The following is a 17,500-nucleotide window of genomic DNA, read 5'->3' as shown; positions in this document are numbered from 1 at the left end:
CTCAAACACTGTAGTCTGTAGAGCAGCTAGTGCATAAGGATGGAACTCAAACACTGTAGTCTGTAGAGCAGCTAGTGCATAAGGATGGGCCTCAAACACTGCATGGTGCTGAAGCAGCTAGTGCATAAGGATGGGCCTCAAACACTGTATGGTGCTGAAGAAGCTAGTGCATAAGGATGGAACTGAAACACTGCATGGTGCTGAAGTGGCTAGTGCATAAGGATGGAACTCAAACACTGTAGACTAGAGCAGATAGTGCATAAGGATGGAACTCAAACAATGTAGTCTAGAGCAGCTAGTGCATAAGGATGGAACTCAAACACTGTAGACTAGAGCAGCTAGTGCATAAGGATGGAACTCAAACACTGTAGCCTGTAGAGCAGCTAGTGCATACGGATGGGCCTCAAACACTGTATGGTGCTGAAGCAGCTAGTGCATAAGGATGGAACTCAAACACTGTAGACTTAGGGAAACTCTCTTGCCCATTATGCATTAGAGCTATAAAAGGCCAAAAATAGGTTTTACAAAATAAACCCATGACAGATGTTCTAGTCGTACAGAAAACCACACAATCACAGTTCAAAACAACACACCTAACTCAATCTTTCTTCTCTGCTCAGTAAAAGGAGATTGATTCATGGAGCAGAAAATAATGGATTCTGAATACCTCTCATTCACTAGGTGGTAACTGGCATTATTGCGTTGGGTTAATGCATTATGTTAATATGGTTAACGTTAGTGATGTAGGGCTTCAAACAGCTGAACGATGGGCGTAATCCTGAGGGAAGCGGGTGGTTGTCAAAAAGAACCTTCACCAAGAGCCCTCCTGGTGAAAGAGAGAGAGAGGGGGGGGGGGGGGGCTTCGTAAAAATGTAAAAATCTTCCATGCCTGTTCACCAAAGCAAATCAAGGTCTGAACATTTCACTCTGAACAGAAAATGCCGTGGTGTTGAAAACCAGCAGGTAACCTCCCGAATAAGTGATCCCTAAATAGAACACCTCCAAGAGTTTGCGTTTATCATCCTGACCTAGATATGAATATATGTGTGAATGATCAGTGTTTGTTGACATCTCCATTCGAATCTACCGTCGCCTGACAACGCCCCACCCTCCCCATCCCCCAGCATCAGCACCGCGTCAGCCTCTGCTCCTCCTAACCTGTCCCGCTCGGAGTCCGACCGACGCGCGCGCTCAGGGAAACTGATGTCAAGTCGTGGAAGACGACGCGGGATGTGCGAAAACCCTGATTGGATCTGCGAGGCAGGGAACGGACAATGGATGGCTGATGCGTGATGCAATACCTGGATATTCCACAGCCCCCGCCCGCACCTCCGTTTCCACGCGCCCCGGTACCGAGCAAGGCTGCTTTGGCCAGAGGACGAAGAGAGGAGACCGGATCACACTTCTCGTAACCTCAAACTGATTAGCCTTTACTTTCTGACTTCACTGCATCCTTAGCGGAAGGCGTATTTCTAAGAGAAACGTGTGCTGATTCTTTTGTTTTCGTGAACGCAGCGCACGGATGGGGATCGTGCATTTGTCCTCAGATGACCAAATCGGTGTATCGCGTTAGAGTAGACGCGGGAGTAGGCCAATCTGTTGCAAATTAAGTCGTCCGTGGGAAGCGACGCATCCGTGACGCTACACCCCTCGGCATTTGATGTCTGCACGCCTAAAGGGTCGCTGACGATTTTTGCCTGTCTCTTCTGCCTGTGCAGTATCATCGCTGCCTGCATCTGAGCCGGACTGGTAGGTGCCACCGATGACCTGGTGCTGGGAGGTGTGTGATGCATTGACACGACTGGGCCCGACACGACAACTGCAAAGCAATCTCTGTCCGGTTGATGGAGAACTAGATTAACCAAATCAAATATCATTGTGTTCACCTTCTCTTAATCGTTTTATCGTGCACCGGTGCTCATCATGAATTACCTGCGTCGCCGACTATCTGACAGCAATTTTATGTCCAACCTGCCAAATGGCTACTTATCGGACCTCCAGCGTCCCGACCCACCGCAACAGCCCCCGCCGCAGACCAGCCCCGCGGTGTCGCCCGGACCGCAGGAGAGGCGGCCGCCCGCGAGCCAGTCCTCCGGAGCCGGCTTTTTCTCATCGATCTCCAACGCGGTGAAACAGACCACCGCCGCGGTGGCCACCCTGACCGAAGCGGCTGAGAGAGCCGGTGGCAGCAATGCAAAGATCCTGCTGGTTATTGACGACCAGCAGACCGACTGGTAAGAAATTTTACAGCAATGTCGCGACTTAAAATACACATAACTGTTCATACACATAAATGAGAAATAAACCCCAAAATCTGCAGAGGGTCATATATTAGCCAGGCTTATGGTTGCAACTGGTTTATATTGCTCAGTCATGGTTTCAGCCATTGGGCCGGGTATAGTGTAAGATACCTCGGCACTGCATCAGCATCGCCATATGTCTCTCCAAAGGGAGTCGTGACTCGTCTGATATGCAGTCTTCACAGAGAGGGAGACAAGTCACTCATCATCACTTAAGTTTTTCCCCTCCTTACTGTATATTAGATATACTATAGAATGCTAATAGTGCCATTGATTCTTGAAAGCTGGTATCAGACAGCCACAGGGAAGTGATGGCGCACCAGACACACACACACACACACACACACACACACACACACACACACACACACACACACGTGTGTCTGGCCTGACTGATCCCCCGCATGCATGTCCTGCTGTGTCTTTAATCGCAAGTGTGTGACGCCATTCAGTTTCTGACAGAGGGAAATGCGATGAATGAACATGCTGTTTTCCTGAATGGAGGGATCCAGCATTACGCCAGCAATATTCCAGCATTACTCCTGCATTACGCCAGCAATATTCCAGCATTACTCCTGCATTACGCCAGCAATATTCCAGCATTTCTCCTGCATTACGCCAGCAATATTCCAGCATTTCTCCAGTATTACTCGATTTTGTTCCAAAACCATGATTAGTGTCTTTGTGTCTGAGATCTATACTTGCTGCTGAATAAATACGCGTCTGATAGCAATGTACAATGAAAATGATGTTTAAAGGACAGAGAGGCAAATCTGCGTGCATGATTCATAACTGAAAGAAGTGTGTCTTTATTTGTTGAATGGTGTCGCAAAAGCTGGAGCATAAATGCAGCGATGTTGACATTAACCAATTTTTTATTTTGTTTTTATCTGACCCTCAGGGTGAAGGTGTTCAGAGGCAAGAAGGTCCATGGGGAGTTTGACCTCAAGGTGGAGCAGGTAGGTCTTGTTCCTTTGAGGCCTCTGAGCTGTGGCCTAGCACACGTCCTCTCTCAGGGCTGATGCACTACCACACAGCATCAGGTGGGCTGGGGAATATAAATGGGTTGTGCATTTGGCAGGGGTGGAGTTGGGTGGGGTGGGGTGTCAGTGATGCAAGTTTGCAGATGTGATTTGACAGGTTTATACTCTGCCTCAGACACTTGCATTTTCAGACAGACAGATACACACACACACACACACACACAGACCCACACACAAACACACAGACCCACACACACATACAGACCCACACACATACACATACACACACAGACCCACACACACACATACACACACAGACGAACACACACACACACACACAGACCCACACACACAGACCCACACACACACACACACACACAGACCAACACACACACATAGACCCACCCACACACACACAGACCCCCCCACACACACCCACACACTTGAGTGCCACAGCTGCAAACTCTGATAATGAGTTTTAACTGATGGCCATGCAGTGGAATAGTCCAATAGTGTTATTGTATCATTGCCATGATTCATGGCTCATTGTGTTCGGGTTTATTGGCATATTGATTAGCAGCTGTGATCCTCCCTCCAGGCTGAGTTCACGGAGATCAGTCTTGTGGCCCACGCCACCGGCAGCTACAGCGTGGACATCGAGGCCATCCGCAACGGCAACAAAATTAACAAGTAAGAGTCACTGACCTCCAGACACTACTGCACGATTTATACATTCACACACACACACACACACATTAGAATTCACACAAACGTACACACACACACACACACACATTAGCATTCACACAAACGTACACACACACACACACACACACACACACATTAGCATTCACACAAACGTACACACACACAGACACACACACACACACATGAACATACACACACACACACACACACATTAACATTCACACAAACATACACACACACACACACACACAGCCAGATGTGTGTTTAGTCTTGACTACCATGATTGTGTTTCCCAGGAGTTTCAAGCCGGACTTCGTGCTGATCCGGAAGCATGCTTTCAGCATGGCGAAGAACGGCGACCACCGGAACATTGTCATCGGTCTGCAGTACGCCGGCATCCCGAGCGTCAACTCACTCCACTCCGTCTACAACTTCTGTGACAAACCCTGGGTGGTACGCAGCAAATGAGATGCTTAATTCCATTCTATTCTATTCATTTCTATAGTGCTATTACTGTAACTATAAAAATGACATCAAGTTGCTTTATTGCCGGCCCCAAGGTTTAAATCCCTTTGAGTAGACACACTGACAGTGACAGAGAAGATGTAACGTTGAGCTTATGTCCAATGTAGCCTCTCTGCTTTGCTGAATCATTGTCCTGATTTGAATTATGCGCTAAGCAGCAGTCAATCCTTCTGACGCCCTTTCTGTTGCTTTCCAGCCGATTGATTTTTCTGCACCATTGCAGAGTGACACTTGTGTAGCCCTTCTGAAGCCTAACATAATACCACAGTGAAAGTGCCCAGTCTAAAACCTGAGCCTAACATAATACTACAGTAAAAGTGCTTAGTCTAAAACCTGAGCCTAACATAATACTACAGTAAAAGTGCCCAGTCTAAAACCTGAGCCTAACATAATACTACAGTAAAAGTGCCCAGTCTAAAACCTGAGCCTAACATAATACTACAGTAAAAGTGCTTAGTCTAAAACCTGAGCCTAACATAATACTACAGTAAAAGTGCCCAGTCTAAAACCTGAGAACAAACACACCTGTCCTCTATACAGAGAGCTAAATGGCTTCAACGTGGCTCTGGCCTTCCCTTTGAGGACAGTAGCGCCGAGACTGCCGAAGGATAGACCGCAGGCCTGTGGAGGGGAGAGGACCTTTATTTATTATTAATAATTCCTGACAATGCAGCCCTGTGATCTGCAATGCTGCCTAATGTTGGGGTTGCCGCGCTAGAATATGCATCCATCTGCAGCTCTGAGTCAGTTCGGATGTCCCCGATTTATGAAAAAATACATCCGTTCGCAGTGTTGTGCAATGTTGGACAAAAAAGGTTTAAACAAATCATTCCTTTTCTGATGTGCAACACTGGTCCAGCAAAGGAATGAAATGCCCGCACTCTGCTAAAACTCCCATATATTTATTGTGTTGCAACGCTTCGACCCGGCTAGGTCTTCCTCAGGCAAACCCAACCCAGGAGTTTTAGCAGAGTGCGGGCATTTCATTCCTTTGCTGGACCAGTTCTAGTTCCATTTGCCCTGCACTTCACCGGTGGGGATGTGCACACTTCCACTACTACTCAACACTGGTCCAGCCCTGCTAGCTTATCCATCACCTCACTGTGCTGTTTTGAGTTGGTGTAAACCTCATCTGAATACTCATCTCTGTTGGGTTGTTTAGGCTTAGCTGTGTTGAGTTGTGTTGTTTTGTTTTGTTGTTATACACCCTGTCTGAATACTGCTCCTCCTGTGCTGTTTTCTGCTGTGTTGTATTGTGTTGTAGTAATCCCTATTTGAATACTGCTTGTCCTGTGTTGTGTTGTGTTGTAGTAATCCCTATTTGAATACTTCTTGTCCTGTGTTGTGTTGTGTTATGTTGTGTTGTGTTGTAGTAATCCCTATTTGAATACTGCTCGTCCTGTGTTGTGTTGTGTTGCGTTGTAGTAATTCCTATTTGAATACTGCTCGTCCTGTGTTGTTTTGTGTTATGTTGTGCTGTGTTGTGTTGTGTTGTAGTAATCCCTATTTGAATAGTTCTTGTCCTGTGTTGTGTTGTGTTGCGTTGTGTTGTGTTGTAGTAATCCCTATTTGAATACTGCTCATCCTGTGTTGTGTTGTGTTGCGTTGCGTTGTGTTATGTTGTGTTGTGTTGTGTTGTAGTAATCCCTATTTGAATACTGCTCGTCCTGTGTTGTGTTGTGTTGTGTTGTGTTGTAGTAATCCCTATTTGAATACTGCTCGTCCTGTGTTGTTTTGTGTTATGTTGTGTTGTGTTGTAGTAATCCCTATTTGAATACTGCTCGTCCTGTGTTATGCTGTGTTGTGTTGTGTTGTGTTGTAGTAATCCTTATTTGAATACTTCTTGTCCTGTGTTGTGTTGTGTTATGTTGTAGTAATCCCTATTTGAATACTGCTCGTCCTGTGTTGTTTTGTGTTATGTTGTGTTGTATTGTGTTGTAGTAATCCCTATTTGAATACTGCTGGTCCTGTGTTGTGTTGTGTTATGTTGTGTTGTGTTGTGTTGTAGTAATCCCTATTTGAATACTGCTCGTCCTGTGTTGTGTTGTGTTATGTTGTGTTGTGTTGTAGTAATCCCTATTTGAATACTGCTTGTCCTGTGTTGTTTTGTGTTATGTTGTGTTGTGTTGTAGTAATCCCTATTTTAATACTTCTTGTCCTGTGTTGTGTTGTGTTATGTTGTGTTGTGTTGTAGTAATCCCTATTTGAATACTTCTTGTCCTGTGTTGTGTTGTGTTATGTTGTGTTGTGTTGTAGTAATCCCTATTTGAATACTGCTCGTCCTGTGTTGTGTTGTGTTATGTTATGTTGTGTTGTGTTGTGTTGTAGTAATTCCTATTTGAATACTGCTCGTCCTGTGTTGCAGTTTGCCCAGATGACCAGATTGTACAAGCAGCTGGGTCCTGAGGAGTTCCCACTGATCGAGCAGGTTTACTACCCCAACCACAAGGAGATGGTGAGTGTGGGCGCTGACCGCCCCACCCTGCCCCACCCTGCCCCAGCCATCTGCCACTACACACTCAGGCCCCAGACACACTCCAGGGATCCCGAGCCATGTCACGTGTGTGTGTGTGTGTGTGTTTGTGTGTGTGGTGTGTGTGTGTGTGAGTGTGTGTGTGTTTGTGTGAGTGTGTGTGTGTGTGTGTGTGTGTGTGTCTGTGAGTGTGTGTGTGTGTTTGTGTTTGTGTGAGTGTTTGTGTGTGTGTGTGTGTATGTGTGTATGTGTTTGTGGGTGTGTGTGTGTGTGTGTGTGTATGTGTTTGTGTGTGTGTGTGTATGTCTGTATGCGTATGTGTAGTGTGTGTATTTGTGTGTGTTTGTGTGCGTGGTGGACACTGCTGGGCCTGTATGCTAATGTTGGCCTAGCGGGGCATAATGCCATGAGAAACAGAGCAGGACTCTCCCACTTGTCTGTGTCCAGTCCTTCTGTTAGTTTAGCTGAGAAAAACAAGACTGTTTGATGCGTCCTTATTTAAGAAAGCTCAAAGTCAGGTCAGGCACATACACTCTAAACCCGAACTACCCGAACCCGAACTAAACCCGTAGTCATTACTAGAAAATTGTGTGGAAACCGATTGCCTTAAACCATTCTAGTTTTTACAAAACATAAAACTAAACAGGTTTAGTTGTGTCAACTAACAACCTTATGTTGATGCTGTAGACAAATTAAGCTTACATTAGTAGTCTTTACTCAAAATCTTTAGTTCACTTAACTTATTGTTTCAGAAGTTGCAGTTGTATAAAATAACTAGGTTAAAATGCATGTTAAAAAGCTCATTAAAATATGAACTAAGTTCTGTAGATAGGCCTAATGTTTTTATTATTTTAAGATTAAGCTACTGTATTAATTTAATTGTTTTATTAAAAATTGAAGAGAAATTTACCACAATGTATAGGAATGCCTTTTATTATTGATAAAACATGAACAACATTTAAACTCATAAATATTCCACATACACTATAGATGAAGAACCTATAAAAAAAAAGACGAAGAACCTATAAAAAAAGACCATAAGAAAACAAACTTTTAGTTCATGTTCATTTACTCAGTTGAAATAAAAGTTTGCTATATCATCTATGAATGCAACAAATAAGTGAATGGACATCGGCTAACATTAGCCAAAGGCTAACCAACATGTGCTGCTATGGTTAGCTAAAACTGTGTACAGACAGAAACACCAATTTCAATGATAAAGTCTGAATTAAACTAAGTAGCACCAAGACAAGTATATTTAGACGAAAACATATGTGATATTGTTATAATCTGCCATACACACCCATTGGAAGGTAGCTACCATGAGCTAACTGTCCAAAAGACTACTAGCACACTAACAACGAAGCTAATGTTAATCACGTAAACAAACATTTAGCTAACTATTGGTCAAACTGAACATAATTTTCGGTTATTTCATCAGAATAAAAAAAATTCAACAAGTTCATCAGAAAGTTCACCCACTATTTAATGTAGTAGCCTATTTGTCACAGCAGCACAACTGCATGGAGTCATTCATGTCTCTGTGTGGACTGAGAAGCAGGAGGAAGGTTGATGGGCAGAATTTTTATTAGACCCCTCCTCTGCCTTATAACATAACATTTATCGTTGTCTCTGCTTAACATAATCAGTGCACTGTATATTTCACTTAAATAGTACAATCAACTCATTTCTTTTAGTTATGACATAGAGTTTTCACAAAACATACAAACATTAGTAGTGACCACCTAACATATTTATTACAACTAAATCTGGGTTTAGAGTGTAGTCGTTACAGCTCCAAGATCAGATGCTAGCGCTAGTTTAATGAAGCAGAGTAGAGTAGCACTACTAGCGTAGCATAGATACACAGCAGACTAAATAGTCAGATGTTAGCGCTAGTTTAATGAAGAAGAGTGGTAGCACTACTAGCGTAGCATAGATACACAGCAGACTAAATGATCAGATGCTAGCGCTAGTTTAATGCAGGGTGGAGTAGCACTACTAGTGGAGCATATAGATATACTAAATTATCAGATGCTAGCGCTAGTTGCATAGATATACTAAATGATCAGATGCTAGCGCTAGTTTAATGAAGCAGGGTGGAGTAGCACTACTAGCGGAGCATATAGATATACTAAATGATCAGATGCTAGTGCTAGTTGCATAGATATACTAAATGGTCAGATGCTAGCGCTAGTTTAATGAAGCAGGGTGGAGTAGCACTATTAGCGGAGCATAGATACACAGCAGACTAAATGATCAGATGCTAGCACTAGTTTAATGGAGCAGAGTGGAGTAGCACTACTAGCGGAGCATAGATACACCGCTGACTAAATGGTCAGATGCTAGCGCAAGTTTAATTACATTACATTACATTACATTACATTTGGCTGACGCATTTTTAGCCAAAGCGACTAACAACATGGTAAACAGTTTTTAGAGCAATTCTCAACAATATTAGGACAATTTAAAAAACATTAGAGTACAGTAAGAATAAGTGCATCAGTGAGTGCTGTTTTTAACAGTTACGTGTCAGTTTAAGACGGCTGGTGAGTGCTAGGATCAGCAAGACTTGTTGTAAGTGTTGCTATGAGAGATGTTCTCTAAAGAGCTGGGTCTTCAGGAGTTTTTTGAAAATGGAGAGGGATGTCCCTGCCCTTGTAGGAACTGGCAGTGTGTTCCACCAACGAGGAACAACAGATGAGAAAAGTTTGGATTGGCCTGAGCGTACAGGAGGTAGAGCTAGACGTCGTTCGTCTGAGGAGCGCAGCGGTCTGGAGGTAGCGTATGTCTGTATGAAGGCATTCAAGTAGGTGGGAGCAGAACCGGAGACTTTGTAGGCAAGCATTAGAGCCTTGAATTTGATGCGGGCCGCCATAGGTAGCCAATGTAGCTGGATGAGTAGCGGGGTAACATGTGCCCTCTTGGGTTGGTTGTAGACCAGGCGCGCCGCCGTGTTCTGGATCATCTGAAGTGGTTTCACTGCGCAGGCTGGGAGACCTGTCAGGAGGGCGTTGCAGTAGTCGAGTCGTGAGATGACTATTGCCTGAACCAGAAGTTGGGTGGCATCTTGAGTTAAGTAAGTCCTGATTTTCCATATATTGTAGAGTGCGAAACGGCATGACCGGGCGACTGAGGCAACATGATCTGAGAAGTTTAGTTGGTTGTCGAGAACAACTCCTAGATTTCTTGCAGTCCTGGTAGGTGAAACAGACAGGGAGTCAAATTTGATGTTGATGTCGTGGTGTATGGTAGGTTTAGCTGGGAGGACCAGCAGTTCAGTCTTTGAGAGGTTCAGCTGGAGGTGGTGTGCCTTCATCCATGTAGCTATGTCTGAGAGGCAATCCGAGATCCGTGCTGAAACCAAGGGGTCATCAGGTGGAAAGGACAGATAGAGCTGTGTGTCGTCTGCATAGCAGTGGTATGAGAAGCCATGAGAACGGATAATCTGTCCCAAGGAGGTGGTGTAGATAGCAAAGAAAAGGGGGCCCAGTACTGAGCCCTGGGGGACCCCTGTGGTGAGATGGTGAGGTGCAGATAGCTGACCAAGCCATGATACGTTAAACGAGCGTCCAGTGAGGTAGGATTCAAGGAGATTCACCAGGAGAGAGCAGAACCGGAAATTCCCATGTTAGCGAGTATAGAGAGAAGGATGCGGTGATTAACCGTGTCAAAGGCAGCCGATAAGTCAAGCAGAATGAGTACTGATGACCGAGCGGTCGCCCTGGCTTCTTTTAAGGCTTCTGTTACAGACAGCAGAGCCGTTTCGGTAGAGTGGCCGCTTTTGAACCCAGACTGATTTGGATCCAGAAGGTTGTTCTGTGAAAGGAAGTCAGAGACCTGTTTGGAGGCTGCTCGTTCAATGCCTTTGGATAGGAAAGGCAGGAGTGAGACAGGGCGGTAGTTCTCAACTTGAGCAGGGTTGAGAGAAGCTTTCTTAAGTAACGGTGTTACCCGGGCCATTTTGAACGCTGTTGGAAATGTGCTGGAGGTTAGCGAGGCATTGATCACGTGTGTGATAGCTGGTGCGATGGTCGGGCTGATGGACTGAAGTAGGCTCGTAGGTATAGGGTCCAGCGAGCATGTGGTAGGACGGCTGCATGTCAGGAGTCTAGATACTTCATTCTCGGAGAGAGGCGTGAATGCTGAAAAAGATGATCTAGCAGTCCCTAGAGGTTGTAGGAGTGCGGTATCTGAGTCAGATGCGTTGAGTGGGCATGTAGAGAATTGACTGCTGATTGCCGCCACTTTGTTTGTAAAAAATGAGGCGAGGGTATCTGCAGTAAGGCTGGATGGAGGAGGAGGCATCTGAGGGTTGAGTAGCGATTTGAAGGTTGAAAAAAGTTTTCGAGTGTCTGTAGCGCTGTTGATTTTGTCATTGTAGAAAGCCGTCTTAGCAGCAGTGATGCTGGCTGCGAAGGAGGTCAGGAGTGTCTGGTAGTTTTTGAGGTCATCAGTTAGTTTGGATTTGTGCCATTTCCTCTCCGCGGCTCTGAGTTTGGTGCGCTGCGATCGGAGGGTATCATTTAGCCATGGATGAGAGTGTTTGGATCGAGCTGGCCTTGTGGTAAGAGGGCACAGCTCGTCTAGACACGAGCTCAGTGTGGAGCAGAGCGAGTCTGTGGCCTCATTAACCTCCAGAGAGGAGAAGGTGTTGAGTGGAGGTAGACCGGAGGCAACCACAGAGGAAAAGTGCGTTGGAGACAGGTTCCGGATGTTGCGGCGGAACGTGACCATCGGCTGAGGAGCCGGAGGCTGTTCTGTCAGGCTGACGTTGAACTGGATGAAGAAGTGGTCAGAAAGATGGACAGGCGTCACCGTGAGGGTGTCTGTGCTGCAGTTCCGAGTGAAGATCAAGTCAAGCTCTTTGCCAGCTTTGTGTGTCGGTGGGCTTTGAACCAGTTTGAGGTCAAAGGAGTGGATCAGGGCCAAAAAGTCCGCTGAGCCTGGGGCATCTAAGTGGATGTTCATATCGCCGAGAACAAGAAGCGGACAGTCATGCTCAGGGATGGAGGACAGCAAAGTGTCAAGTTCTTCCAAAAAGTTGCCTAGTTGGCCTGGAGGGCAGTAGATGACCAACACATAGAGTTTTGCTGGGGCGATCACTGTGATGGCATGGAATTCGAATGAGACATATTTGTTTGAAGGCAGTAGCGGGGTGAATTTCCATTTGTTGGAGATCAGCAGGCCCGTCCCACCTCCTCGTCGAGATGGACGAGGGGTGTGGGATAGTGTAAGGTTAGTGGAGAGTGCAGCCTGGGTGGCTGTGTTCTCCGGTTTGATCCAAGTCTCAGTGAGAGCAAGGAGTTCCAACGAAAGGTGGTTGGCATAGCCAGCTATGAAGTCTGTTTTGTTGACTGCGGATTGACAGTTCCACAAGGCCATGGAGAAGGAGGTTTCTGTAGGTGAGGACCGTTTAAGTTGCTGTAGGTTAAGGCGATTTCTGCCCCTTTTGGCATGATGCCATTTTCTGCGATGGCCGGTGATAACAGATATGGTGGAATGGCACATTTTTGCCTTTGTCGGCGCCTGTGCTCGGTGAACTTGCACAGGTAAACTTGCTTGTCTTGACCGCGTCCGTCTTAAACGAGTACGGCTTTAATGAAGCAGAGTGGAGTTGCACTACTAGCGTAGCATAGATACACAGCAGACTAAATGAGGAGGACAATGCCCATGGGGAAACCTTTACAAAGACAGATACTGTGGAGCCTGCATAGCCAATATGACAAGGCTGGTGATTAAGTGTCTCTGGGCTCGCCTGATTTATTTCCACACAACCGCTAAAGAGACACCATAAGTCCCAGGCAGAGGAGATAGGAATGCCTGTGCTGTGCATGTGTGTGTGTTTATCTCTGTGTGTAATAGTAATGGAGAGGAACACACTCTATCAAGAGGCTTTAATTCCGCTAGAAGGGTTCTAGAAAGTGCCTCTGAGGCTACTCTGGGTACGGTTCTAGATACTTACCTCTGAGGTTTCTGTGGTTACGGTTCTAGATAGTACTTACCTCTGAGGTTTCTGTGGTTACAGTTCTAGATACCTCTGAGGTTTCTGTGTTTACGGTTCTAGATAGCGCCTTTGAGGGTACTGAATGCTGCTGAACAAAAGCTCTCATATAAAAGCTCTTCATAAATATGCAGTGATCTCCATACAGGCCACCTGAGATAGGCCGTACCTCTGCTCTGCTGTGAGGAGCGTGTGTGTGTGTGTGTGTGTGTGTGTGTGTGTATGTATGTGTGCAGAGTTGTCTGTGTGTCTGTGCAGAGTTGTCTGTGTGTGTCTGTGTATGTTTGTTGGTATTTGTTCTTGTGTGTTTGCAGCATAGTTTACCCCTTGCTGTCTCAGGCTGCTGTTGCTGCTTGCTTTATTTCGTGCAGTGTTTCTGCTCAGAGTGGCTGGCCAGGGAGACATCGGGGGGCCAATGCAGTGCGGAGGTGCAGACAGCGTAGGCCACACAGACAGCGTAGGCCACACAGACAGCGTAGGCCACAGAGACAGCGTAGGTCACACAGACAGCGTAGGTCACACGGACAGCGTAGGCTGACATGATGCAGAGGAGACGTCCTGTTAAAAGGCAGGCGGTCGAGTTGTTCAGCCGTGCTGTGATACACAGTGACATGGCGAGCCAGGCTCCACAAGATGTAGCTGAGCTGCTGGGGACACACGTGACGTTTTAGATGGAGACACAATGTGCATGTGTGTGTGTGTGTGCCTGTGTGGGGTGTGCTGGTTTTAGATGGAGACACAATGTGCCTGTTTGTGTGTGTGTGTCTGTGTGGGGTGTGCTGGTTTTAGATGGAGACACAATGTGCATGTGTGTGTGTGTGTGTCTGTGTGGGGTGTGCTGGTTTTAGATGGAGACACAATGTGCATGTGTGTGTGTGTGTGTCTGTGTGGGGTGTGCTGGGGCAACATGGAACACGTTGACGATGATTGCTGTGACTGGTCAGGAGCTGCTGATTGTATATGTGCGAGTATGGGTTCGATATGTGTGGTAGAACACAATTTAGTGTGTGTGTGTGTTGAGTGTGTGTGTGTGTGTGTGTGTGTTACTGCAAGGATACAAGGTGCAGGTGGGAGATGTTAATATGCATTGTTATAATTGTTGCTTTTGTTAAGTGTGGACTGAGGCTTCTGTGTTGAGTGTGGTTGCACTGTTTTAGTGTGTGTGGTCAGTGAACTAAAGCGACTGTATTTAACAATTTGCCAATTTCTGAAGCAAATCAGTACTGTTATTATCTTATCAAATTAATTGTCATGGTTCAAGGTCATAGGAAGGACAGATAAACATGCGTTTTCACTCTGCAGTTCTGTGGTTGGGGTTGATCAGCCTGTGAAATTAAATGACTGAACTCAGCTGAGTGTGTTGTTGAAGCATGTGCTGTGTTTGTGTGTGTTGAAGCATGTGCTGTGTGTGTGTGTGTGTGTGTGTGTGTGTGTTGAAGCATGTGCTGTGTGTGTGTGTGTTGTGGGTGGATGTGGTTGACTGTGAATTATTACTCTGTGGAGGAGCTGTTTATTGTGTGTGACTAAGTTTGTGTGTGATGTGTGTATGTGAGTGGGCCTGTTGAATGTGTTTGTTATAGCATGTTTTATTGGTAACTATAAACACTGTGATCGACTTAATGTGTGTGACTTAATGTGTCTATGTGTGTGTGTGTGTGTGTGTGTGTGACTTAATGTGTCTATGTGTGTGTGTGTGTGTGTGTGTGTGTTTGTAAGTAAGTGAGTGTATCTAATACTGCAATGCACCCCCCCACACACACCTTAGCCCTGGGCGGCAGGCGCTGTGTTCTCTCTCCGCTGGTCTAGTCTGGATTTACAGCCCTGAATCAGGCCAGAAGCGCGCCAGAAGCGCACCAGAGCCGCGCCAGAACCGCGCCAGAGCCGCGCCAGAGCCACACCAGAGACGACTGCCTGTGGTCATTGAGTTGGTGCAGGGCTTCTCAGATGCAGAGGCTAAGCGTGTGTGTGTGTTTGCCAGTGGGGCCGTCAGTGGAGCACAGCACCATGGAAACCAGGGAGCCTCTCTTTCAGACAGAATAAAGACGAGGGAGAGCTACACACACACACACACACACACACACACACACACACTCTCTCTCTCTCTCTCTCTGTCAGGGCACATGCTGAAGGGAACTAAAGTTAAGGCAACTTGGAATGGTGAAAATATATTTGAGCATTAATTGATGAGAGTGAATTAAAAGATGAAAGTGAATTCATCAGTTTATTATGTATGAGATATCTTGTGGGGCAATTTCTTTTCCAGATCTTTGTGAACTGTAGTCTTTCATCAGCTTATCTTAATGGCAACAGATGTTTTATAAATATGCAAATGATGGGCGATGGATCTAAGCGTTTGGTCTAATATATTTCAGGCTGCGGTCTTTCAGTAGCTCCCAGGTTGTCCGAAAAACATCAGTGTCAAAACAAACAGTGAAGCATTGCACATAAAACCCTTCCCTGCCTGCCTGACTGCGCAGCATTGTCCTTGCTCAATCATGGGTTTACTCTGCTTCCTCAACTGCTGCCAACCGCTGATGTCATTTCCTGTTTTCCAGATCACCACGCCCCGATTTCCTGTGGTGGTGAAGATGGGTCACGCCCACTCTGGCATGGGAAAGGTAGGGCTGGAATGTGTTGATTACTGTTTCTTCTGTCGAACTGGCCTAACTCAGATTAGAGTCCGTTAGAAAGCCACAACAGCACAGCATAGGCATTACAGTGCTGGAATCCGTGGGCTTTGGGTTAATGAGTGGTTTACGTCGCTTGAGAAGGGAAACACTAAACTCATTATTCATCATTTACAATAAGAGCTGTACGGGGTGTGTTCGTGAGAAAACATAATTTCGCACGATACTCTCTTTATCTGCGTGATTACAGGAATAAGAAATCCTGCCAGAAATGCTATCGTGACATTTGTAATGTTAGACTATATCACTTCCTGAGTGAAATGACTGTAGCTCACCCGTTGTACGCCTGTCGGGAGGCCAGCTCCTAATCAGTGGAGGTGGTGTGATTGTAATTGCAGGTGAAAGTGGACAATCAGTATGACTTCCAGGACATCGCCAGTGTGGTGGCCCTGACCAAGACGTACGCCACCTCTGAGCCTTTTATCGACGCCAAGTACGACGTACGAATTCAGAAGATTGGAAGCAATTATAAGGCCTACATGTGAGTGGACACCAAAGGCAAGATTAATACACCAAGGTTGCGGTCACTGAACATGCTGTGCAAAGCCAAGTAAAGGAACAACTTGCCCTACAGACAGACAGACAGATTAATGAATAGGCAGACAAACAGACGTGTGTGACTTAATGTGTCTATGTGTGTGTGTGTGTGTGTGTGTGTGTGTGTGTGTGTGTGTGTGTGTGTGTGTGTGTGTGTGTGTGTGTGTGTGTGTGTGCAGACAGACAGACAGATTAATGAATAGGCAGACAAACAGACGTGTGTGACTTAATGTGTCTATGTGTGTGTGTGTGTGTGTGTGTGTGTGTGTGTGTGTGTGTGTGTGTGTGTGTGTGTGTGTGCAGACAGACAGACAGATTAATGAATAGGCAGACAAACAGGCGGACACTCAGGCCTGTGGCATTTCATTTGGCACTTAACAACATTTCCCTTGGGAACGCGCGTGTTGCCGTTGAAAGTAAACTCTGTTAAGCAACAGAACTTGATCTACTGGATGTGTGAGTCTTAAAGCTCTTCACAGCTGATTCAGTGCTAACGGAAAATGTCACTCTCTCACACACATACACACACATACACACACACATACAGACACACATCACATCACATTACTTAAACACACAGACACACACACAGACACACACACACACACACACACCTCACATCACATAAACACACACACACCCACACACAAACATCCCCCTGTTGTTGTCACAGCTGCACCACTGCTACCAAAGACTGGAATCCTGACTCATCTTGGCCTAGTCTTAAGTCCTTGGAGACGGCAAAGATGATGTGTGATGTCTTCACATTGCTACCTGGCTAGGCAGACAGACAGGTAGAGACAGGCAGACAGACGGCAAAGATGATGTGTGATGTCTTCACATTGCTACCTGGCTAGGCAGACAGACAGGTAGAGACAGACAGACAGACGGCAAAGATGATGTGTGATGTCTTCACATTGCTACCTGGCTAGGCAGACAGACAGGTAGAGACAGACAGACAGACAGACAGACAGACAGACAGACAGACAGACAGACATTGAGAAAAAGTTAGAGGTGTTTTGTTGGCAGTAGGTAGTCCGGTAAATGACCAAACAGATGGACAGAACAGACTGAAGTCTAAGAGAGTGTGTGTGTGTGTGTTGTTGGTATTTCCCTGAAGTCTAAGAGAGTGTGTGTGTGCTGTGGACATTTAGATATTATTTCCCTGAAGTGTTAAGCTCAGGATACACGGGGAACTTTTTGAGCAATGCAGGGCCAAGTTCGTCATTACTGTTGTTCTGGCTTGTTCTCGTTGATATTGGCCAACAGTTTCTTTTCTGGAG

The 17,500-nt window shown here is 45.9% G+C and overlaps 1 protein-coding gene across 2 annotated transcripts in view; it reads left to right on the top strand.

The window, feature by feature from the left end:
• The first annotated feature begins 1,923 nt into the window (after positions 1-1,923).
• The window catches only part of syn1 (synapsin I), a 35,210-nt gene continuing 19,633 nt past the window's right edge, over positions 1,924-17,500 (top strand). For both annotated transcript variants that reach the window (XM_076269712.1, XM_076269713.1), the window contains exons 1-7: positions 1,924-2,234; positions 3,202-3,259; positions 3,882-3,973; positions 4,288-4,444; positions 6,882-6,971; positions 15,549-15,611; positions 16,019-16,161. In XM_076269712.1, coding sequence (XP_076125827.1) covers positions 1,924-2,234; positions 3,202-3,259; positions 3,882-3,973; positions 4,288-4,444; positions 6,882-6,971; positions 15,549-15,611; positions 16,019-16,161 — 914 coding nt within the window. The remainder of the gene's footprint in view (positions 2,235-3,201; positions 3,260-3,881; positions 3,974-4,287; positions 4,445-6,881; positions 6,972-15,548; positions 15,612-16,018; positions 16,162-17,500) is intronic.

This window comes from Alosa pseudoharengus, unplaced genomic scaffold, assembly GCF_046254945.1.
Source record: "Alosa pseudoharengus isolate Yale_2024_CS ecotype anadromous, Long Island Sound unplaced genomic scaffold, YU_APseudo_1.1 YU_APseudo_1.1_scf_6, whole genome shotgun sequence".
NCBI lineage: Eukaryota > Metazoa > Chordata > Actinopteri > Clupeiformes > Clupeidae > Alosa > Alosa pseudoharengus.
The sequence above is the reverse complement of the archived record's forward strand: the minus strand, read 5'-3'. Positions and strand labels throughout refer to the sequence as shown.